General features: G+C 39.5%; 3 protein-coding genes across 4 annotated transcripts; 1 reads left to right on the forward strand and 2 right to left on the reverse strand.

Annotated features, from left to right (window-relative positions):
• Positions 1–4,335, reverse strand: LOC128013752 (transmembrane emp24 domain-containing protein 6-like). 2 transcript variants are annotated; one of them, XM_052596950.1, is made up of 5 exons: positions 4,022–4,335; positions 3,805–3,931; positions 3,403–3,578; positions 366–602; positions 1–321 (listed from the first exon to the last, which is right to left on the reverse strand). In XM_052596950.1, the coding sequence occupies exons 1-4, from the start codon at positions 4,232–4,234 to the stop codon at positions 372–374; spliced, it is 747 nt and encodes a 248-aa protein (XP_052452910.1). In that variant the 5' UTR covers positions 4,235–4,335; the 3' UTR covers positions 1–321; positions 366–371. The 2 variants fall into 2 exon arrangements, with proteins under 2 accessions (XP_052452910.1, XP_052452909.1); XM_052596949.1 differs by having other exon boundaries at positions 1–602.
• Positions 4,336–6,196: 1,861 nt separating this feature from the next.
• Positions 6,197–8,506, forward strand: LOC128013749 (peroxisomal coenzyme A diphosphatase NUDT7). Its single transcript, XM_052596945.1, has 3 exons — positions 6,197–6,603; positions 6,682–6,840; positions 7,715–8,506. Exons 1-3 carry the CDS (start codon positions 6,268–6,270, stop codon positions 8,063–8,065), a joined length of 846 nt encoding a protein of 281 aa, XP_052452905.1. The 5' UTR covers positions 6,197–6,267; the 3' UTR covers positions 8,066–8,506.
• A 653-nt stretch (positions 8,507–9,159) lies between these two features.
• LOC128013746 (uncharacterized) lies at positions 9,160–23,696 on the reverse strand. Its single transcript, XM_052596941.1, has 5 exons — positions 22,958–23,696; positions 19,192–19,368; positions 12,236–12,457; positions 10,568–10,781; positions 9,160–9,468 (listed from the first exon to the last, which is right to left on the reverse strand). Exons 1-5 carry the CDS (start codon positions 23,414–23,416, stop codon positions 9,290–9,292), a joined length of 1,251 nt encoding a protein of 416 aa, XP_052452901.1. The 5' UTR covers positions 23,417–23,696; the 3' UTR covers positions 9,160–9,289.
• Positions 23,697–24,205: the final 509 nt, after the last annotated feature.

Raw genomic sequence — 24,205 nt, forward strand, 5'->3', positions numbered from 1 at the left:
TTTGAAAAGCAAGAAAAAAAAATATGAGTTTTAATATGATATTAAAATAAACAATTACATTTATTTCAATTTAAAATTTTATGCATTTAGCAGACGCTTTTATCTGAAGTGACTTACATTGCAGTCAGGTTAACATTTTTTACCTAACGTGTTCCCTGGGAATCGAACCCACAACCTTGCGCTGCTAACGCAATGCTCTACCACTGAGCCACAGGAACATAAACTGAAAAAAATAAGCTTTTAGTTTAAATTCATTCTTGGTTCATAAAAGTGTTCAAAAGACCCCTTTATGGCTGTATTATGAAGAAACAGGTCTGATGTTGATGTTTAACAGCGGGGTTTGTCTCCCTCTGCTGGTTTTGTGCTGATGTTTAACAGCGGGGTTTGTCTCCCTCTGCTGGTTTGGTGTTGAAGAGTCTCTTGAGGCAGTAGAGCTGCAGGTATCCAGCTGTGATGATGACCAGACTCTGGATAGCAGACCAGCTGTTCACATAAGTGGAGTTGGACTGAAGCAGGTAGAAATCAGCACCACGTCTCATTCGCTCGTAGTTATAATGACGCCACATGTGGAAGACAAACCTCTGCAGCCTGCTGCTGCTTTCCTAAATGAAGATTTGAGAAATGTAAATGAAAATGAAATTGCTCAAAATGTAATTTTATTCAAGTGTTTATCAATTATATATATGTATATACCGGTGTATATATATATATATATATATATATATATATATATATGTTTTTTTTTTCACCAAACAACTGACATGCCTGTAGGCTATGGAAAAAAAGAAAATGTTCTTAAGTGTTTTCTGTCAAAACATAGCCAGTTCTATTATATTTTTAATAAAGGAGTAAATGAATAACTATATATAGCCTACAACTACAAACCCGATTCCAAAAAAGTTTGGACACTGTAAAAATTGTGAGTAAAAAAGGAATGGAATAATTTACAAATCTCATAAACTTATATTTTACTCACAATAGAATATAAATAACATATTAAATGTTGAAAGTGAGACATTTTGAAATATTGACAAAAATATGCCAAATATTGACTCATTTTGGATTTCATGAGACCTACACATTCCAAAAAAGTTGGGACATGTAGCAATAAGAGGCCGGAAAAGTTAAATGTACATTTAAGGAACAGCTGGAGGACCAATTTGCAACTTATTACTGTAGGTCAATTGGCAAAAATAGTGGAGCAATATCAGAAAGGAGTGCATCACATACAATGCTACTGTAATAGAAATCACAACATGAGCTCAGGAATACTTCAAGAAAACACTGTCAGTGAACACAATCCATTGTGCAATTCACCGTTGCTAGCTAAAACTCTAAATAAGAAGAAGTCATATCTAAACATGATCCAGAAGTGCAGGCGCTTTCTCTGGGCCAAATCTCATTTAAAATGGACTGTGGCAAAGTGGAAAACTGTTCTGTGGTCAGACGAATCAAAATTTGAAGTTCTTTTTGGAAAACTGGGACGCCATGTCATCCGGACTAAAGAGGACAAGGACAACCCAAGTTGTAATCAGCGCTCAGTTCAGAAGCCTGCATCTCTGATGGTATGGGGTTGCATGAGTCTGGAAAGGCACCATCAATGCTGAAAGGTACATCCAAGTTCTAGAACAACATATGCTCCCATCCAGATGTTGTCTCTTTCAGGGAAGACCTTGCATTTTCCAACATGACAATGCCAGACCACATACTGCATCCATTACAACATCATGGCTGTGTAGAAGAAGGATCCGGGTACTGAAATGGCCAACCTGTAGTCCAGATCTTTCACCCATAGAAAACATTTTGTGCATCATAAAGAGGAAGATGTGACAAAGAAAACCCAAGACAGTCCCAGAGGGACAGTTGAGGTGGGGATCCAGAGGGCTGCGGTGGATCCTGAGAGACAGAGGACTGAGGAGGATCCGAAGAGATGAAAGAGCCTGACTGATCTGGAGAGATAAAGGGACGAGGTGCAGCTGGAGGAGTGGAGTCCCGAGGCACAGGATGGTCAACCCCAGACCAAGGCAGAGCCTGAGGGACGAGGGAGCTTGGTGGAGCCAGTGATGGGCCATGGTGTAAAGGAGTGAGCTAGGAGCCATGCTGGAGCTGAAGGGTCCAAAGGGCCAAGGCGGAATACAGAGATTAGAGGTTGGAGGTGGAGTCAAAGGAAACTACAGCTACGGCGACGCTGGAAGATGGCACTCCCACGGACCTCGCACTGCACAAATAGTGGGCTAAGGGTGAGCAGAGGGGCTGCCAGACAACAGCGGTGGAGGACGCAGGAGTGGGTTGGAGGGCGGGAATTTGTGAGACTCCGGGCTGTCTGGGCTGAGCCCTCTCTGGGCTTAACACAGGCACAGAAGGGACAAAGTTCACCAATGGAGGAGAGGAGAAAGGGGACAGCTCAGAATACCAATCAATAAAGTCTCTTTCCACTTCTCTTAAACCCAGATCCATCCTTAGCTCACCCTCAGCCACGGTGCAAGGGACGGAGCTCCTCTCTGTGCTCTCTCTGTCCAAGGCTTTCTCCCTCATGGCGGATGTTGTATCCACCTCTCGCATCTGGACTGACGTCACCAGCCCTGGCAATCCTCAGTTCTGTTGCTCTCTCTGGCAATGATTTGTTGGTTGTGGTGGGCTCAGGCTGGATTGGGCTCTGGGTCAGAAGTGGATCAGGCAAGGTCATCCTCAGGACGGATGGTGAAAGGCTATTTCTCTATTTCTCAACACAGTCCACTGCATGAAAGCGGCGAAGCCCTCTCTAGGACCATCTTCGGACGATGTCGCTCTGCAGGCAGTGTTCAAAATAACATCATTGAATGTGCAGAGTAGGTCCTATGGGTAGCTGGTGGTGTTAGCTAACATCAGAAACAGTCTTGTATGGTCCTCAAGAAATTAGTAGGAGGTATTTGGGATGGAAGATGGGCTCAATAGGGCACAACGTAGAAAAAATGGAATAAACAAAAACAGAGGGAACACTCTGTTAAACTGTTGGTTGGAGACACACGTAGTAACCTACATGGAGAAGTTCAAGACCCAACAAGGAACGGATAGACTGGGACTTAAATACATGGGATAACAAACTAGACCTGACGAGACACACCTGGGAGCATTCATCAATTAGACATCCGGGTTTTTATTTGTGTTTTGTCTTTATTTTGGAATTAAAGTTTATATTTGATTGTCCGCCGGTTCCCGCCTCCTTCTTCCCAAGATCATGGAGTTTAATTCATTACAATCATATTTTCTATTGTTCTGCTTTTGTAAGGTGTTGTAACAGTTCTTAAACAATTCTTGAATTCAATATATATATATATATATATATATATATATATATATATATATATATATATATATATATATATATATATATATATACATATATATAGAGTTGTTTATTACCTCAATGAAGGACAATGTACTATTTATCTGTTTCATATCCTCTTCTTTCTTTTTCTTCTCTTCTTCCCTTTGTTTCTCAATGTCCTTTTGTCCCTCGTAATACACACCGAAGTTCAAGAAAACCTGCATGCTCCCAAAGCGATTGTGGAAATTACTGAAGCACATCTGATAAAAACCTGCACACATAAAGATTTTTTTTTATTCTTTTAAAGCTTAAAAATGATTATGGCACTTTGATGATAATTGATTTTGTACATTTTCTTATTTAATGTGTTAAATAACAGTATACAAATTCAGAACAAGATGAAAGTTACATGTGAAACCAACTTTGAATTAAATATATATATATTTTTAATCTGTTCATAAAGTAGCAGCATATATACTAAAACTCTCATGATTTACCAGTCTCCTTAACACTAAAAGCAATCTGACCACTTGCATCGTCAACTGTGCCGACTATTAAACCGCTCGGAGCATTAACGGTCACAGAGAGATGTCTGTCCAGAGCCACACCAGTCACCAACTGCACCTGAACAAACACAGAGTGAACTTTAACACAAAGCATTCAAGACCATGCCTATATATTTACATGTAGAATAATGTCTTATCAATGTCTTACCATGAAGTTTAAGTAGAAGCGCTCGCCGAAGTGAGCAAAGTGCCAGTAGCACTGGAGGTCTCCAGCACGCAGCATGATGGAAAAGTCATATTGATCGGCTCCCCAGAAAAGCTCCTGATCAGAAAGCTCTGGATGACGGTCCTTCAGCTCTCCGCTGCTGCTCAACCCAAATAATAACAGAAGCCAAACCATATAAAAGCATTTCTGTAACATTTCAAATGTTAATTCAAATTGGCTATAAGCTAAATGAAACCAGAGAGCAGCTCAGTTTCTGAGAGCACTGCAGTTTTTCTGATGATGATTATCTTTGAGTCTGACGTGTTACAGCTGGGAAAATCCAAGAGCGGCCACAGGTGCTCTGGAAAACTTTTCTGAAGCACCCTCACAACACTTTTTACCATACATCTTGAGTCCTGCTTTCTGTACTGTTTAATCAACTACTTTGCTCTTAAACTTTGTAAAATCTCCACATTTACCTTGTTATTATTAGTATCATTATACAATATATTTTACAATTAATATTCTAACTTACATCCAGTATACATTTTTGTAGGCTATTGGTTTTAAACACCATGTTTTCAATGCTGAGTTAAGAGTAAAGATGAAAAGATGAAAGAGATAATATATCCAAGGGCATTAAAGATATTATTCTTCTTTAGAACAGAAGTGCCTCACTGTCAGTACCCTTGCAGGGGCTGCTCCTAGTGTGTGACTGCACAGGGCCTCGCGCCTCTAGAGGGCCTCGCTTCTGGCCTGCTTTTATGCCGTTTATGTCTGTTACATATTGTTTTTCCACCCATTTTGTCCTTTGAAAAACTAAAATAGTCATAGCTGATAGACAATATAAAACTCAGTGTATAAGAATCAGTAAAGCCGTTTGTTGTTAGGATGACAAAAAGTTTTAAAAGTTACAACTTTTAGGCCGGTCTAGAGCCCTGCATTTCACCCCAATTCGTTTTTCACACCGGGCATCTGGCCTGTTTTAGGCTTATCCTTATTTTTATATTTTAGATATTTATCAATTAGTGATAAAAAAAATGCCACGCTCGTGGAAACAACAGAAGATTGTGCTACCGCGACTGTCAAGAGCGACTCAACAGCTGAACAGTTCTGCGCTCAAATATGTGCAATAGGCTTAAGCTTGCCGCAAAGCACCTGCAAAAGTAATTGAGGATGGAGATATTTGAATTATTTACTAATAAATAATATTATAGTAGTGCACATTTATCTGGGTCTAAAGTTTAAACATTGTTATGCTTGAAGTCAATAAAAATGCAAAAGAAGAAGACTTCTTTTTTTCACTGTATAAAGTTCCTAGATCACATGTAATTAAAAAATAATAATTTTTGTAAGTTTTTTAGAAGTAAATGATTCATCAACAGTGAGCATTTATTTGACACGAATGAATAAAAGCATATAAATTATTATTAAACAGTTACAGTTGATTTATCCACTCAGAAATCCTAATTTTACATGTTTGTTAGACAGAAAAAAAAGAAAAAAAAATTATATATATATATATGAGATGGTCACGTCACAGAATTGATTTCTGCTTGTGATCGGGATCAAGCAGGTGTTGATTTTGACTTAAAATAAAATGTAATTAGATTAGGCTAATTAAATTTGTCTTTATTTGTCTTTTATTTTCATTGCCTAAAGTGTTTGTGAGACTCGCGCCAAATTAAACAGTGTTGACAGCTTCCGTTTCAAGTGAAATTATCTCTCATAATCTACTGAAATATTTACTTATTTCACTTATCCTTATTAATTAATTTCACAAAGGTTGATCAAGGTTTTCACTAGTGTATAAGGTTTTTCAGTAGAGCGTATAAATAATTTACACTAAGGTTTATCAATATGATCAATATTATTCGTTTCACTAATGTTTGTAAGAGGTTTTCAGTAATGCATATGAACAATATTTACTAAGGTTTATTAATGTTTTTTTTTTTTTGTTTGTTTGTTTGTTTGTTTTTTTGTAAGAGGCTTTTCAGTAGTTATGGCCTATAAGGCCCATATAATGCCTTGCACTCTTAAAAGAGCACATTTTAAAGGGCTCTGCCTTTTGAAGGGAACAGGAAATAGGGATGTTTACTTCTGTTTGGAATTCGCCCAAAGTGAACAAACTGTAAATAGTGTAAATAGTGTCGCACGAACATCTCTGACCAATAAGAGAGAACTTCCGAGCCGCTTAGCCCCGCCCCTGCGGTCAACGTGTAACTGCTCTAACGTTAACTGCTTTATCTATGTTCTATTTCAGTGCTCCTCTGTCTGATGTTTATCCAGAAGTGTTTTCACACAATGAACCCGAGCAGAGCCTAGAGGAGCATTATGGGAAGCGCCGAGAGAGGCGGAAGCGTCCTCACTCAAACTCAGAGCATTGTGAAAGTGTCCTGACACAAGTGTCTGAGCTCATATCCGCCGCGATGGACCTGAAGGAGAAAACTGTGGCGGCGCTGAAGAAACACGACAGCGGCGGGCAGAGTCACCGTTTCCCGGAGCTTCCCGCAGCCTCGGTGCTGATCCCGCTGCTGCTGAGAGACGGACAGCTTCGGCTGCTGCTCACCGTGCGCGCCATCCACGTGAGGACACCGAGACTGCTGTATAATACTGGGTTTATATATGTGCAGATGTGCTGAGAGCTTGTGGATGTGTTGCAGCTGAAGCAGCACGCCGGTGAAGTGTGTTTCCCGGGAGGAAAGCGCGAGCCCGGGGACCGAGACGAGGTCCACACCGCGCTCAGAGAAGCAGAGGAGGAGATCGGGCTTCCTCCGGACACGGTGCAGGTCATCTGCACACTCTTCCCCGTCCTCAACAAGGTCCACTTTTTGATATTTAATATAATTATATATATATATATATATATATATATATATATATATATATATATATATATATATGCCTTATATATATAATCTAAAATATATGATTAAATATAAATTTAAAAATGTATAATTAAAATATAAATTATATAGAACACTACATACGTGCTTATTTCTGGTGCCTACGTGATGCATTTTAATAAAATAATAATATTGTTATATACAATACCATTTAAACATGTGGAGTCACTACGATAAAAAAAAAAAAAAAAAAAAAAAAACTTGTTTTGAGCAGACCCATTAAAATGATGAAAAGTGACAGAAAAGTAATTTATAATTGTAAAAAAAAAAATAATAATAATAATTATCGTGTTTCCGCAAAAATATGAAGCAGTACAACTGTTTTCAACATTGATAATAATCAGAAAGCAAATCAGTATATCAGAATGATTTCTAAAAGGATCATGTGACACTGAAGACTGGAGGAATGATGCTGAAAATACAGGAATAAATTATATTTCACATATCTTAGTATAGATAGCAGTTATTGGATATTGTAATATTTCCTACTCTATATTTGATCAAATAAATACAGCATAAGAGACTCTTTACAAAATATATTATCATGAATGAAAAATACTATCATTGTTGTCATTTCATTATTATATATTTTAAACATGCATTATTAATATTACTGAATAGCTCACTAAATGCATTCTTATTAGGTGATGTCTGCTTGATTTTTAATAAGCTATTACAGTATATACAGATTATAATGTAGGTTTTAATTGAATATATTTAATGTAATTCTGTGAAATGGGGAAGAAGTGTGTGTTTTGGGCAGCTGTAACGTCTGAAAGTGTTTCCTCAGACTGGTCTTCTGATCACTCCGGTCGTGGCTTTCATCGAGGACTCCTTCGAAGCGCGTCCGAACGCAGACGAGGTGAGCGAGGTGTTCACCGTTCCTCTGGAGTTCTTCACGAAAGCGGCGGATCACGCCGGATATCCTGTGCCCAGCGTCTTCGGCCCGACCCACAGCTTCATGTACACGGACCCCAGCACAGGCAGCATCCAGCAGATCTGGGGTCTGACCGCCGCTCTGGCCATCAGCGTCGCTGTGCTGGCGCTCGGAGAGAAGCCCGAGTTCGACCTGGGCTTCAGCCTGGACGATCCTGCTTCTGCGTTCAGAGACATGCTGAGTCGCAGATTGAGCAAGTTATGACGACGCTGCAGATTCAGACCAGGAGATATGATTTACTGTCATTCAACATTGTCATTTAAATAAAAATGTTACTTTTTTTTTTTTTATAATTAACTCAATGAGGGTGTATTACACATTAATACTGATAAATATGCTTGGATACATTTGTAAAGATGCTGATATGATGTAAGGGGGAAACATTTATTTATAAAGTACTGATACTGCACTAAACTATACTCATTAATTATAATAAATTACTAAATTGTTTACATTCACATTGAATATATATGAATATTCAAATCATTTAGTATAATCAGACATCAACATGCAATAATATTGTATTTAAAGTTAATGTTTCAATGGTAACTGAAGCTAAAATTAATTTATATATATACATCATCGCCTGACTTCTGAAAGGAGATCATTCATTTTTAAATAATAAATATTTTATTAGAAACATAATTGTTTACATTGTATTATTTACCTTTTTTTTTTCACTCGTACAAATGAAAGACTTCAAATCAGCGTTATATAAGTATCAGAGACACTATTATAATCATTTTAATTTAGGTTTTTAATAATTTTTTGCGTTATTGCGTTTATTAATTGTATTTTAGGACATCAGGATAAACTGCTGCAAATGAAAATGATAAATGTTAACCTGTCAGCTAGTTGAAATAAAATGTTTATTAATGTTTTATATTCCGCTAATTCATTTGTTTGTTTTATTTTACGTGAACTATAATTGCCCTTCTTCAGATCACAAGTATACACTTGGATAAGAAGGAATGCACTGAATTAAAAGGCAAACGCTTCATTTTATTAACAAATATCACAAAATAAATAGAGATCTTTATTTCTGTGTGTACTGTAACATGAACAGAATCTCATTTCTGTCATTTCTACAGATCTGATGATCTCAGACTCAAGTGCAGGCACATATTCATCTTCACAGCATGCCGTCTGACCTGTTTGTCCTGTTGGTGACTCAAAAACACAATGCACTTATCTTCACATTACACCAAATGAAATGCTAATACACCAATTCTGGTCGCTCTATTGCGCACTGAATATTCTACATTTCAAAAACGCTCAATTTGTAAGCATTACACGTGTTGTAAGTCAAAGTCACCTTTATTTATATAGCGCTTTAAACAAAATACATTGCGTCAAAAAAACTGAACAACATTCATTTGGAAAACAGTGTCTCATAACTCAAAAACACACACACACAGACGCTCAGGGTCATTCAAACACAGCCGAGGCCAGCCCGCTCTTCCTGAACGTCTCTGCCACGTGTCTGGAGTGCTGGAGTTTGGCCGAGAGCGCCTCGAACACGTCGTTCTGGTCCAGAGCCGTGGCCGTCCGGTAGATGAACAGTCCCAGAGACTCCAGACCTCGCAGGCCCAGATTCACACCACAACCTTCCACACAATCACATCAGAGATTACACACTAACAGAGTCTAACACACAACTGGTTCTGACTCTGGTTCTGATGGAAATGTTGTTGCAAGACATAGAGTGCTACACAATAAGGAATATACAGCCCATTATCATTACATGTATTATTATTATTATTCAGTTTCACAGTATCACATTATCCTAGAACATTCCTGCATCTCACTCAACCCTATTCCATTATTTTTTTATTTATTTTTTTGTGTGTGTTGTTGTCTCTGTGTACTGGAAGCTTATGTCACTAAAACAAATTCCTTGTATGCATAAGCATACTTGGCAATAAAGCTCTTTCTGATTCGGATTCTGATCACACAGTTTCAGTGTGCCTTGTAATAAATAAAACAATCACTAACACATTATAGTCAATATTCCTGTGCTTTTGTGTCCAGAACATACAAACTACATGCAAGAAGTAACGTACAGATAAAAATAAAATATTGATAAAGGCAGAAAATTTTATTAAAATAACTAAATATAATTTATTATTACCACATTATTATCAAATATTAGTCAACATTCCAGTGCTTTGTGCCAAAAACAATATTACTTGATAATATATATTTTTAATCAATGTTTTTTTTTTTTTTTCAAAAACAGAGTGGAACTATTAAACTTGTAAAGCCAAAAATAAAAAACTAATAAAGACTAAATTTAATTTTACTAAATAAAATGTATTACTATTATTACATTAAAATATTATCATAAATATGTTTTTAAGAGGAAAATTTCGCAGCATAACAGGGTTGAACTGAACATTCTGCAATTAAATTAAACTATATTCATAGTTTTAAATATGAATATCCATAACCACAGGTATAAGGGGACATTCAGACAGAATGAGTTTTTAAGATTTTTAAGATTTTTTTTAAAGTAAAAACAAAACGTATTTCAACTAAAAGGCTGTTTTTAGAATGGTTCGTCATGCGTGAGATGCTGCGATAGACAGCATCAACAGTCAAACACGTTCATCTAGTGTGTGTTTACATAGCAGACTCACTGCAGTGGAATGGAGAAGCATGACAGAAGAGTAACTCTGTATCTGGCCTATGAAGCGTCGTGCTCACCAGTGTCGAAGTTGAGCACTCGTGCAGCTTCTCCTTCCACAGTCACGGCGACGTTGTCTCCCTCGATGTAAGCCGCACTGACGCGTCTGTAGGACAGCATGATCTGGAACAGCTTGCGGCTGCACTGCATGTGGTGCAGCGTCAGCTCACTCAGACGCGGCTCGATGTCCGTCTTATACGCGTTGAACGACTGGTGGAAGATGTTCTTCATGATCTGATACGACAGAGAGGAAAGTGATTCAGTCTCATGTCTGCATGCTCATCGGGGTCTTTACACACACACACACACACACACACACACACACACAGTGTCTCAATCACTGACATTCCCTGTGACGGCTGGGTCTTGATATATCCTGTCTGTTTTTTTATCTCTTTGTCACTGTTTCTTACTTTAGTTCTTTATTGTTTTATTTTTCAACCACTCAAATGCATATTTCTGTGCTATTTTTCCTCTTTTCTTGTCTGCTTCTACAATATTTATATTTATTCATTGATCAAACTTTCCAAGTAAGGCAAAAACAGAGTCAGAGTTGTGATAATAAAGTCTGACATGGCCTTTTGGCTAGTTAGCCCTGTTCGCCCCTGCTGGTACAATTTGGAACTGCACCATCTAGATGTTGTTTATTCATATTTATGTTAGTTTGTTTATTTTTTTTTTGTAGTGTTTAGGGGTTATTATATGCCACGACTGAGATGTGTAATAGGGCTGGGAGATATGGCCAAAAATATAACTTTTTTTCCCCAAAAAACATACCATATTGATATACCAAAATATAATTTTACCATTAATGGTGAAGAAAATTCTTTCCGCATGAGTGTTTGTTTGTTAGACTGTTAGACCTTGAGATTTAATGTCATTAACTATGTTCCCATCCACCTATTTTTATGCACATTTTGGATGATCACATGAAAAAAACAAAAAAAACACTAGACAAATAAATTCCAAAAATGCGCATAAAAAAAACGTATGCGCACAACTGAGTAGGATAAACTTTTATTTTTTTTATTTAAGGAGAAAAATGTGCATAAACTACAATGGAAACAGTTATCGAATATATTCCACCATGCGCATTGAAAAAGTCGTGTAGCTTTGCGCGATGAGACAGAATAAGCTTGACTAACCAGCGGACCGATCTCGTTCACAGCATCTATATGTTGTTTTGGTCGTTATGAAATGTATTTCTGTATGATTACTATCAGTATCCACCTCCAAAAGCAATGACCGCATTTATTGTGTTTTGTTTGCTCGCTCTAAGGCGCAAATAATTTATTATATATGAAAATTATTATATTATTTTTTTTCTGGATTATGTGTTTTATGATTTAATACAATGAATTGAATTATTTAAACTTTAACAATTTCATTTATCTTCTAATAATATAATCAAATAAAAATGCAATCAAATAAAACGTTGCACAACAGAACTGTATAAATTAAAACATGTATGAAAAATACATTGGCTGTATTAAGTTCCTTCAAAATAATACAATCATAATTTCTTTGAGAAATACATTGTAGTATGCAATAATAATATATATTCACCTTAACCTAACCTTAAAGTGCTGGTTGGAGAGGCTGAGAAGAACGCCATTTTGGAATTTAAACTTTGAAGTCCACTGAGTTTATGAGTCTAACAGATGCATGCTGGGATTGAGAGGTCTTACTGAGGAGTTGGCCGTGTGGCGCAGGAAATGCATCATCTTGGAGTCTGCGTCTGAAGTGCAGGCCAGAGCCATGCAGCGGTTCCTGAACGTCCCGTAGATCTTCAGGTGGAATCCAGGCTTCGCTGCCGGCTGCGAGGAGCGCCGTGATTCCCTCACAGTGTTGATCCCGTACGCCGACAGATCAAAATACAGACTATGTGCACGGATCTCTGGTGTAGGGACCTACAAACAAAACAGACCATTAGAACGTCTTAATATTTATTTATTATTACACTTATTACTATACTTTTACCTTACTATTTTACTATAATGTTTTACCGTATATTTGCTAGGGCTGTCAAACGATAAATCGCATCTATTTAAGAGAAATATGTTATGTTTATATATTTAATGTATTTATGTATAATATAAATTACATGAAAATAAATATATACATGTAAATACATATAAAAAATTCATACTGTATATGTTTGTATATATATATATATATATATATATATATATGTGTGTGTGTGTGTGTGTGTGTGTGTTTACACACAGAATACACACATATATTACATAAACAAAAACTTTTATTTTGGATCCGTTTATTACACGATTATTCATTTGAGCTGTATTATTTCATGTGAATGCTCAAAATACATTATTAACACTTTACAATAATTAACTAACACGTTAATCCACAAAAATGCATTAACCCTCATCTGCCCCTCCCTAATCTATACAAAAGTGTCCCTCATGGATCAAAATTACTCTCTCACTCTTTATTTATTTTTTGTATTTATTTATTTTGGTCCAGAAAGCTTTATTTTGATCCATTTTTCTTTTCTTTTTTTCAAAATGTTTATATAGGTTTTATGATTTTATGATAAAAACTAGCTAACGAAAAACAAATCCAAGAACAAAGAAAGACAATTTCTGCATGTCTATACTCTAAGCATGGTGATCCATTAGGACCTAGGTCCCCGAGTGTCTCTAATGACATCTGGTGGAGAAAAATGACATAAACTTGCACTTTGTGATTACAGCCACTAGAGGGGCCTATTGAATCCTATGGAGATTCTTAAATGAGCCAACAACTTAAGAGACTTCATTAAGCTTTCAGATATATCTCAATGCTTTTGCATATAAATCAAAACGTATATATATATATATATATATATATATATATATATATATATATATATATATATATATACCGAAAAATTATATTGAATTTTATTTACTGTGTTCAAATTAACACACGTTTTATTTAAACTTTGAATTGTGAATAGTGAAAGTGACATTCAGCCAAGTATGGTGACCCATACTCAGAATTTGTGCTCTGCATTTAACCCATCCGAAATGCACACACACAGAGCAGTGAACACACACACACACACTGTGAGCACACACCCGGAGCAGTGGGCAGCCATTTATGCTGCGGTCACCCGGGGAGCAGTTGGGGGTTCAATGCCTTGCTCAAGGGCACCTAAGTCGTGGTATTGAAGGTGGAGAGAGAGCTGTACATGCACTCCCCCCACCCACAATTCCTGCCGGCCCGAGACTAGAACCCACAACCCTTCGATTGGGAGTCCAACCCTCTAACCATTAGGCCACGACTTCCAGTTGAATTGATTATCATATACAGCATGCAAGGAGTGCTCCCTTTAAATTGATTAAAACTTGTCACTCATTCATCACGATCTCACAAAGTAAAAACAAAAACAAAAAAACAGTGGGCCTGGTTATGAGCAATCTCAACATTACTGGATGGGGTTAGATATTTTGAAGAATGTTGGTCACCAAACAGGTCTGGTGCCAATTGACTTGAATTATGTTTTTTTTTTAAATACAATGGAAGTCAATGGGAACCGAAACTGCTTGGTCGCCGTCATTCTTAAGAATATCTTTTGTGTTGAGTAAAAGATCAAAAAGGCCCACAGAGAGAGTGAAAACTGGTAACAACTGATAGTCATGAATCCTCAGTATACAGAGCCAGGTTTCAGCTCTAATTAAACTGAAACCCTGCTTATCTCTGAACCTTATCAAGGTTGCTAAAGCTTTGTTTGATGAATTACTGTATACATAAGATAGACTAACACAACAGCCTGTTGGGGACACTAGCTGACCTTGGTTATCTGCGTTAGCTAAACCTGCTGTACCATCTGCTCAAACAAAAAGCCCATTAACTAAACACAATTATACAAACTTTCATTCTAAACCTGTGTAAAAACAATCAAATTACTGACAGTATAGGCTCCTCACAACGTGTGCTGTAGCAGCTTCTATGCACCTCACCTGCATCGTCAGTGTTTATCGCTGGCAGAAATAGACTTTGTTATTATTCATAATGGCTTAATTTCCTCACCCATATTCATAAAATGAATGAGCCCAGTAGGACCCTGATGACCTCATGACCACAGAGCGCTCGGACTAACATATACAATTCGTATTCAAGAACACAAATGAGACATTTCTGAGAGTAATAGCATGTGAAGAGAAAAAAAAAAAGGTTGCTACTGAGATATAGTGGTGTGATACAGTGTTATGATTCAAGGAGAAAGAAATGCATATTGACTGTAAAGGGTTGTTCACATAGGACACTCTTTAAATCTAAAACGGTTTAAAAAAGCACCGTTCAGAATGCATCCAAATAAAACACTTGCCATGCCAGGTTGCCTCTGTTAACAAAAGCTTGCAATGCTTGCCTGTTGCATTACATGCACTGCATTAATGTAACAGCACTTAACAGTTGAAATTATTTTAACTTGTTTTAAAAACATGGCACTCATGAAACGCTGCAAAAGAGCCAAGACATGAGTGTAACAGTCACACACATTCGTCTAGCATGTCCGTTTAAATAGAAAAACGATGGAAAAATAATGAATGAAAAGATGCATTCTGTGTGAATGGTCTTTAATTTTTTTTTAATAACATTAAAATGTGCTTTGCGTGAAAGCATCTAATTTCAAGTTGATAGTTGAATTAATGGCAAACATTTTTAAATGTATTTGGATGTATGCAGAGGTTACACAACTAAACTTTTTACATTTAGAGTCATTTTAGCTTATTAAGATAACTATTACAAACACGCCAGGTTCCACCTCCACTCAATTTCTACGCACGCCCTCACCTGAATACTGAGCACAACTCTGATCCGTAACAGAAGACCAGACCAACACCGCTAGGCACGAGCATGAGCCTCACGGACCCCTTTCAAGATCTGGTTGATGCACTCTGAAGAACACTCACGGCTACACCTGCATCCCCAACACCTGCGAGCACTTCCGTCAACGATGCCAGCACTTCCTCACCTTCCGTTCACGCCAGTCCCATGGCCCGGCCGGCGCCCTACTCTGGTTCGGCGGAGGAGTGCAGCGGTTTCCTACTACAATGCTCGCTGGTCCCAGAGATGCAACCGCACTTGTACCCCACTGAGAGATCCAAGGTAGCCTTTGTAATTTCTCAACTGCAAGTTAAAGCACTACTGTGGGCAGATTCAATATGGACTCAAAATTGCCCAGTTATCCAGTCTTATTCCAGCTTCATCGACCATTTCAGTGAAGTTTTCGGCAGACCAGCTCGGGACTCTTCCATCGGTGAAAAGCTGTATAATCTCAAATTGCCATCAGCTCAAGCTCGCAACCACGGTAACGCCGTCAGCCTACCATGTCCACACTATCACTGGCAAGCCGTTAAGCAGGAGATGCATGCATCATAGTGTGGGTCCCATATCCCTCCAAACCGTTATCCTACTCCACATAACCCCGTAATCTCCTGGAAGACGGGCGAAGTCCTGAAGTGGGGGGACGCCTGTTTCAAGAGCTGCATCTCAGGTTGTTCAGTTCCAGCCACTCCTTCCACTGAACCTCTTCCAGTCTGTTCCACATTAATAGAAAGCCCAGTGGAAAACCAATCCATCGCCATCCCTAACTGCTACGCCCCCTTCAGTGCCGTCTTCTGCCCCATCCCGGGTACGAGAGGGGGACGAGTGGAAGTCTGCCTTCATAACCCCTACCGGCCAACAATGAATACTGTGTGATGCCGTATGGACTTGTTAACGTCTTATGGAAGGACTTCATCCTGGACTTCATCCACGAGGTGCTTTGGGAGTTCCTCCACAAGTTCGTCCTAGTCTACATAGATGATATCCTCATATACTCCCGGAGCCTGGCAGAACATCAACTCCACATTGCGGAGGTCCTGCAATGCCTGAGGGCCTTCCAACTTTATCTCAAGGCCGAAAAGTGCTTTTTCCATCAGCCCTCAGTACAGTTCCTTGGATACAACATCAGCAGCAGTGGCATCCGGGAAGGTAAATGCCATAAGAGATTGGCCCACTCCAACCACCATCAAGGAGTTGCAGTGGTTCCTTGGCGTCGCCAACTTCTGTAGACGGTTTGTACAAAATTCAGTACCATCACCAGCCCTCTCACCAGTCTTCTCAGTAACAAACCCAAATCTCACTGCTGGACTCCTGCCGCCACAGAGGCCTTCCACACCCTCAAAGAAGCCTTTACGACCGCCCCACTCCTGGTTCATCCCGACCCTGACCGACCCTTTGTCGTGGAAGTCGACACCTCAACCACCGTAGTGGGAGCAGTCCTTTCTCAGCAGCAGGGGAATCCCATTCGCCTCCACCCATGCACCTTCTCCCGGAAACTCAACCCGGCGGAGGTCAACTATGATATCGGCAACCGGGAACTGTTGGCCATCAAGCTGGCCTTGGAAGAATGGAGGCATTGGTTGGAGGGAGCCAAACACCCATTTCTGGTCCTCACAGATCATAAGAACCTGGAGTATCTTCGAGTGGCCAAAATATTAAATCCGAGACAAGCCTGCTGGGCATTATTCTTCACCCGCTTCCACTTCTCTTAGTACCCAAGGGTGAAAAACGTGAAGGCTGATGCCCTGTCCAGGTGTTACGCCCCAGAAGAGAATCCCGAAGCTCCAGAAATCATTCTTCCAGAAAGAGTCATCGTCTCTTCTATTACCTGGTCCACTGAGACCCTTCCTCCGACCGATCCTACTACCAACACCCCGCCGGGTTGCCCACCGGGACTTCAGTATATTCCCAGGACAAGGCGCACTCCACTCATTCACTCCACTCACATATCTCTTGGCACTGGTCACCCGGGGGGTCAGTGAAACCCTCTGGTTGCTGAAGGAATGCCTCTGGTGGCCCAACATGGCCTCGGATGTCAGGAGGTACGTGAATGGATGTACAAGCTGCGCCATATTCAAAAGCCCTCGCCATCTTCCTTCAGGCAAGCTCCATCCTCTGCCCATTCCCAATCGCCTGTGGTCACACTTAGGGGTGGATTTCATAACCAATCTTCCTCCTTCAGATAACAATACCTGCATTCTTGTCATAGTGGATAGATTTTCGAAATCCGGCATCCCAGAGGATATCGTCTTGAACCGAGGCCCCCAGTTCATCTCCTGGGAATGGTAGGCTTTCCACTCACTCCTAGGTGTGGCCATCAGCCTGTCCTCCAGGTAAAATCCCCAGTCAAACGAGCAGACGGAGAGCAAGGTCCAGGAGATTGGACGCTTCCTCCGTACCTTCTGTCACGGCCACCAGAACTCCTGGAACCAGTTCCTTGGGTGGGCCGAGTACGCACAAAACTCCCTTCGTCAACCTACCACCGAACTCACTCCATTCTCACTCCAGTGCATTCTCGGCTACCAACCTCCTCTATTCCCCTGGTCAGGTGAATCCTCGGATGTCCCCGCAATCGACTACTGGTTCCGGGAGAGCAAGAGGGTCTGGGACGCGGCACACCACCAACTCCAGCGGGCCTTACACAGACGTATAATGACAGCTGAACTTCGCCGATCTGAGGCCCCAACGTACCAACCCGATCAGAAGTTCTGGCTGTCCACCCGGGACATCCGCCTGCGCCTGCCCTGCCGCAAGCTAAGTCCCAGATTCATTGGCCCATTCACCATCCTCCAGCAGATCAATCAGGTCACTTACAAACTCCAGTTAACCCCTGAGTACCGGATTCACCCCACATTCCATGTGTCTCTCCTTAAACCTCACCATCCTTCTGTCTCTCTCTCCACAGAACCTGGCGAAACTGGCCTGTGCAGTTAGTGACATCCTGGACTCCCGGCGGCATGGTGGACAACTGGAATATCTAGTGGACTAGGAAGGATAAGGTCCAGAGGAACGTTCCTTGCTCCCACGCAACGACATCCTGGATCTTAACTTACTCGACACCTTCCACTCCAATCATCCTGACCAACCAGCTCCCAGGGGAAGAGGACGTCCTCCACTCAATCACTACGCATGCACTCACCTGAATACTGAGCACATCCACCTGACCATCATCATCACCCAACCAACTCGACACCATAAATACCACACACACGCACTCAATCGATGTCTGGTCTCGTTCGCGACAAGGCCTTACCTGTATGCTAACTCTAAGGACTAACTCTTCCTCTACTTACCTCTCTCCAGTGATTCTCCGAAGATCCAGATCCCCAGTGTGCATGTGTGTGGTTCACCTCCCTCCTCTGACGTCTTCACCCAGCTTGCACAGATCCATTCTTCACTCAACCCAACACTACCTGCTCCTCTGCTTGTGTCTATTAATAAACCATTCTGTCTGTTATTCCTCAGCCTCCCAAGTGATCCGTAACAATAACAACTATCTGTATTCACTTAGGCTTTTATCATCATTATTAATCAATATGTAACATTAAGAAACGCCTAAAATCTGTTAAATTATAATACAGATTTTTATTTAATATAACCCTGAAAAAGACGTGCTTATTTGTGTTGAATATACACTTGAAGTGTTTCAATTTTTAAAAGTATTTTTTTTAATGTACTTGCAGATAATATATTTATAAAAGTCCACTTAAGTGCGCATTTATCAACTTGTCAAGCTATTAATAGACATTTACTAAAAGCAAAGAAACTCCAAATGTGATTTAATGGGCATTCTGAAAGGACTTCTCACCTGTCTCTGGTCCGGTCTTTCTATAGTAGCATTAGCGCCGTAAGCGTGACATGATTCTACGTTGTAATCAGAGCTGATGCCCAGCACCGAGCAGGAGTCTCCACACGAACCATCAGCAACCACAATCACCCGCGGCCATTCACCCCTCGGCATCTTCCTCAGGTACTCCTCGCTAAACTACAGGAGCACAGCAACAGAAAACAAGCAGGCTTAGTTTTTTTACTGAATTGAAAGATTCCCAATCAAAGGATTCTTATGAGCAGGGTCTTTTAAGAAAATCAAAAACATGCAGCATGGTCAGAAGAGTCTGATTCAGTCTGAGCCTGTTGTTTTTAGTGAATCAAGACATGCAGTGCATCCTGGGGCCTATAGCTGTCTGTGACTTTTTTTTTTTTTTTTTACATAAATCACCTGTTCATTATATGGCAGACATCAGACAATTATTTAGTTGGCACTACATGTGTATTTAATGAAAAGCTTTGAAAATCGGCCATCACAGTCATTTCCGGTATGTCAGAGCCATCTGTCAGACCAGCTCAAGATTCTGTCTCATGGTGATAGAAACTCATTGGTGCTTGTATTTTTATTCCTGAGGCAATTGTTGCTCTTCATAAAAAAATATCACATTTTAAATCTTGAGAGAAATGCAAGGAGCCATTACCTGTGAGAAGAAAACACGTGTACAGGAAACAGATTTTATTCGCCAAAGGTAATTTTTCTGCAGACGGGCAGCAGCTTTATTGAGCTCCTTGGCTTTTTATTTATTTGGTCATTTAATGATCCATACTGGTTGTTAGATTATTTAAGTTTCAAGTTTACTTTATTTATATAGCACATTTAAAACAGCCACAAGACCGACCAAAGTACATCACAAAAGAAACAGCATCATACTAGTAAGAACACACAAATAAAACATATATTTCAGATTTAGATTTAAAAACAAGTAAAATGATTTTAAAATGTAGTCTAAATTGAACAGGCAACCAATGAAGGGCCTGAGTGGTGCGATCCCTTTTTTTGTTTTTCAAAAGAAATCTAGAGGCAGCATTTTGGACCAAATGAAGACAGGGAATTTGAGCTTAAGAAATGCCACAGTATAATGATTTACAGTAATCGAGATGTGATGTAATAAAAGCATGCACCGCCATCTCCAGAGTCTTATCAGTGAGGAAATGTTTCATTTTTGCAAGTATACAGAGCTGATAAAACCTAGACCAAATCACAGTGGAAGTGTGTTTATCTAATTTTAATCCCTGATAGGGATCCCAGGTCAAAATTAAATGCCTTCATATTTTCTGAAGGGCCAAAAACAATTACTTTAGTTTTCTCCTCATTTAAGGTACTTTTTTATTTATTTTTTTATTTTTAGATAACCAGAATTTAACCTCATCTAGACAGGATAAAAGATAGGTCATGGTCAGTGGATAATTTTTCCCAAAAGGTGAATATATTTGAGTATCATCGGCATTAAAAGTGAAATGACACTCCATGTTTTCTAAAAATAGATCCCAGAGGTAGTATATAGAATGAAACTAAGGAGGGGGCCAAAACAGAGCCTTGCTGAAGGCCACAGGGGAGAGAAGCAGTGGAAGATAAACAATTCTCCTAGCCTAACCACATATTTCCTGACAGATAAAAATGACTGGAACCACTTTAGAACTGTGCCAGAGTGACCCACCCAATATTACAGTCTATTGATTAATACAGAATGGTTAATAGTGTTGAAAGCAGCTGATAAATCTAAGAGAACAAGGACCACAGAGTCACCCATATCAGTGGCTAAAAAGATGTCGTTTCAGCTGGTTTTTAGCTAGGCCAATCTGGTTATTAGTTGGTGCAAATTGGTTATCAACTAGTTCAACAGGTCATTTGCTGATCCATGCTGGTTGTTAGAGTAAGACGGTCATTTACCTATTTTTAGCTAGTACTGGTTATTAGTATGTATGATTTTGAGATACGTCTTTTCAGACTGAGCACATTTGAGGGACTCAAACACAACTATTTAAAAAGATTCAAACATTCACTGATGCTCCAGAAGGAAACAAGATGCATTAAGAGCTGGGGGTGAAAACTTTTGGAATTTGAAGATCAAGGTAAATTGTACTTAATTTGTGTACCGGGAAACATACAAGTATCTTCTGTTGCTTACGAAGGGCAGAACTAAATGAAAAAAAAAAATTATATTTCAACAAAATAAGACAAATTTGGCCATCTTCATTGTGTTCAAAAGTTTTCACCCCCCAGCTCTTAATGCATCTTGTTTCCTTGTGGAGCATCAGTGAACGTTTGAATCTTTTTAAATAGTTGTGTTTGAGTCCCTCAAATGTCCTCAGTGTGATAAAATGCATTTCAAAATCATAAAGTCACTGCTGGAAAGGGTTCAAATATGCTAAGATGCTGGAAAACTGAAGAATCTGCAGGACCTTAAAGATTTTTCTGAAGAACGCTGCTCAGTTTAACTGTTCAGAACAAACAAGGGACTCATGCACAACCATCACAAAACAGAAAGACAGCCGAGGATCATCAGGTAACAGAACACAGTACTAAGAACCAAGGGTTCCCAAACTTTTGAGTGGGGTTATTTTAATAATTTCAGCATTTTTTTTGTCTTGTGGACTAAATGTTAATATCTTTTATGCACAATATCTTACTCAGGACAGTACTAAATAAAAAATAACATGCATTTAGTATGATCTCTCTTATTTTTTGAAAATTACTCATATTTTCACAGATTCTGCAAGGGGTGCCCAAACTTTCGAGCCCCACTGTATATATATATATATATATATATATATATATATATATATATATATATATATATATATATATATATATATATATATATAAACATTATTATTATTATTATTTTTTTTAAGATTGTTAACTTGAAGTTGTGGCCTAATGGTTGGAGATTCATAATCCAAGAGGTTGCGAGTTTGAGTCTCAGTGTGTTCACGATGTGTGTGTGTTCAAAGTGTGTGTGTACTTTGGATGGGTTAAATGCAGAGCATGAATTCTGAGTATGGGTCACCATACTTGGCTGTATGTCACGTCACTTTCACTTTTGTTACTTTAACTTGTCCAAGCTAGACATTACATTGTTTAAGGTGACCATTGGTCAAACTGGTTATTAGTTGGTTATTAACAGGTCCAACTGGTCGTTTGCTGATTCATGCTAGTCATTAGGTGGTCATTGACTAGTTTAAGATGGTCATAAGCTTGGCCAAACTGGTTATTAGTTGGCAAAACCGTGAAATATGGTTATTAACTTGTCCAGGCTAGATGTTAGGTTTTTTAATGTGGTCATTGGCCAAACTGGTTATTAGTTGGTGCAAGATGTTTAGTAACTGGTCCAACTGGTCATTAACTCGTTTAAGCTGGTCATTAGCTGGGCCAAACTGGTTATTAGATGACCAAGCTGGGATCCATGGTCGAAATTTCCATGGTTACCAATAGAGCTCAATGGAACTTACAGTTAGCCACCAATGCTTCTGGGAAACACACCCCTGCACAGTAGATGGTTCAAGCTTCTATGTTCCAAAAACTAGCCAGACCACCTTAACTTGGCATGATCAGGTTGCAGCTTGCATCAGCTAGAACACAGTTACCATGTTTCAAACCATAGCTATAAGCTTTTAATATAATTTTGAGTAAATGAATAGGTCCGGACAAATGAATGGTTAAAATAACTATTAGTAACTTTAACTCATGGTACTGATTTATTTGCAAGCGACGCAATAAGAAACCACAACTCGCATGCACGCACCTTTGTACCCAAATGGACTTCCACATCAACCTTTTGCTTCTTCTGCTCCAGGATGCTCAACAAATACTCCTGAAAAACTCCGATCTTGGTGAAGAAGTGCTCGTTGTGCCAGCAGCCTTCCATGTTGTCAAAATCCACCCCCAGGTCCAGGAGGAAGCGCACGCTGCGGGGGTCCAGCGCGATCTGCTGCGGTCTGCAGAGCAGCGCGCTCCGGTAGCGCTCATCCAGAAGAGTCAGTTTCAGCACCTTACCGGAGCGGACAGCGACCAGAGCCGCGGTCAGCCCGATCGGACCCGAGCCCACGATCAGAACCGAGATCCGAGCCCGCCACTGACGGATCCTGTCCAGGCTGACCTTCACCACCGCGTACACCAGCACCGCGAGTACAGTACTGAGCGCGGTGTCGTACGCCAGCGTCTGGTACTGATCCACGGGGCTCTCCGCGCTCACCGCGACCATGGCGCGATCGTTCAGGGAACTGAAGACTGCACGCTTCACTTGTTGAGGAGCTTGGTCATCGCTGGCTGCCACGTTACATGTGGGAGGTGAACACGCCGCCTGCACGAGCAACTCTCACTCCGCACTTTCTCTCTCGCGCCTTTCCTCAGAAGACATCGGTGTACAAATGCGCACCTCTTTTTTCTGCGCGCACTGCAGTTCATTTGGGATGCTGCTGTCGGTGTCTCAATGCGTGTAAGGGGCTGAGTATTAAAGGAACTTAGGCTTGTTAAGGTATTTTAAACGTGCAATGAAAAATGCTCAATGAAAATAAAAATGGGTAACAGTAACACTTTATTATTCATTAACACTTAACTCACTACTGTTAACTACTAAGGAAGATGTGTTAATTAATCAGTATGTAATATAGTTTTATGATTGTGTTAAGTAACAGTTAACTAATCAATAACTAATATATTCTGTGATACCTCGTGAAGAACTACTATTAATAATCTACTAGTTAGGGTTCAAGAAAAATAACTATGAAGTAACTACTAATGAACAGTTTTACACAATTACATTGAATTGTGACCCTTTCATATAAATGTTATTAGCAATAGTAGTAGTATGAAAATGCAACATTAATAAATGCAGTACATTTTATAGAGGTTTTTCATATGTAGTAAATTGTTTTGTGAGTGTGTTTTGTAAGAAATCGGCTTCCAGTAGGAACCCCACCATGACTCCAGTGCCTTGCGATAATTACCTTAGTTTTTATATTTTATATACAGTACTGTATGTGTGACTCCT

This window comes from Carassius gibelio, chromosome B25, assembly GCF_023724105.1.
Source record: "Carassius gibelio isolate Cgi1373 ecotype wild population from Czech Republic chromosome B25, carGib1.2-hapl.c, whole genome shotgun sequence".
In the NCBI taxonomy this organism is placed as follows: domain Eukaryota; kingdom Metazoa; phylum Chordata; class Actinopteri; order Cypriniformes; family Cyprinidae; genus Carassius; species Carassius gibelio.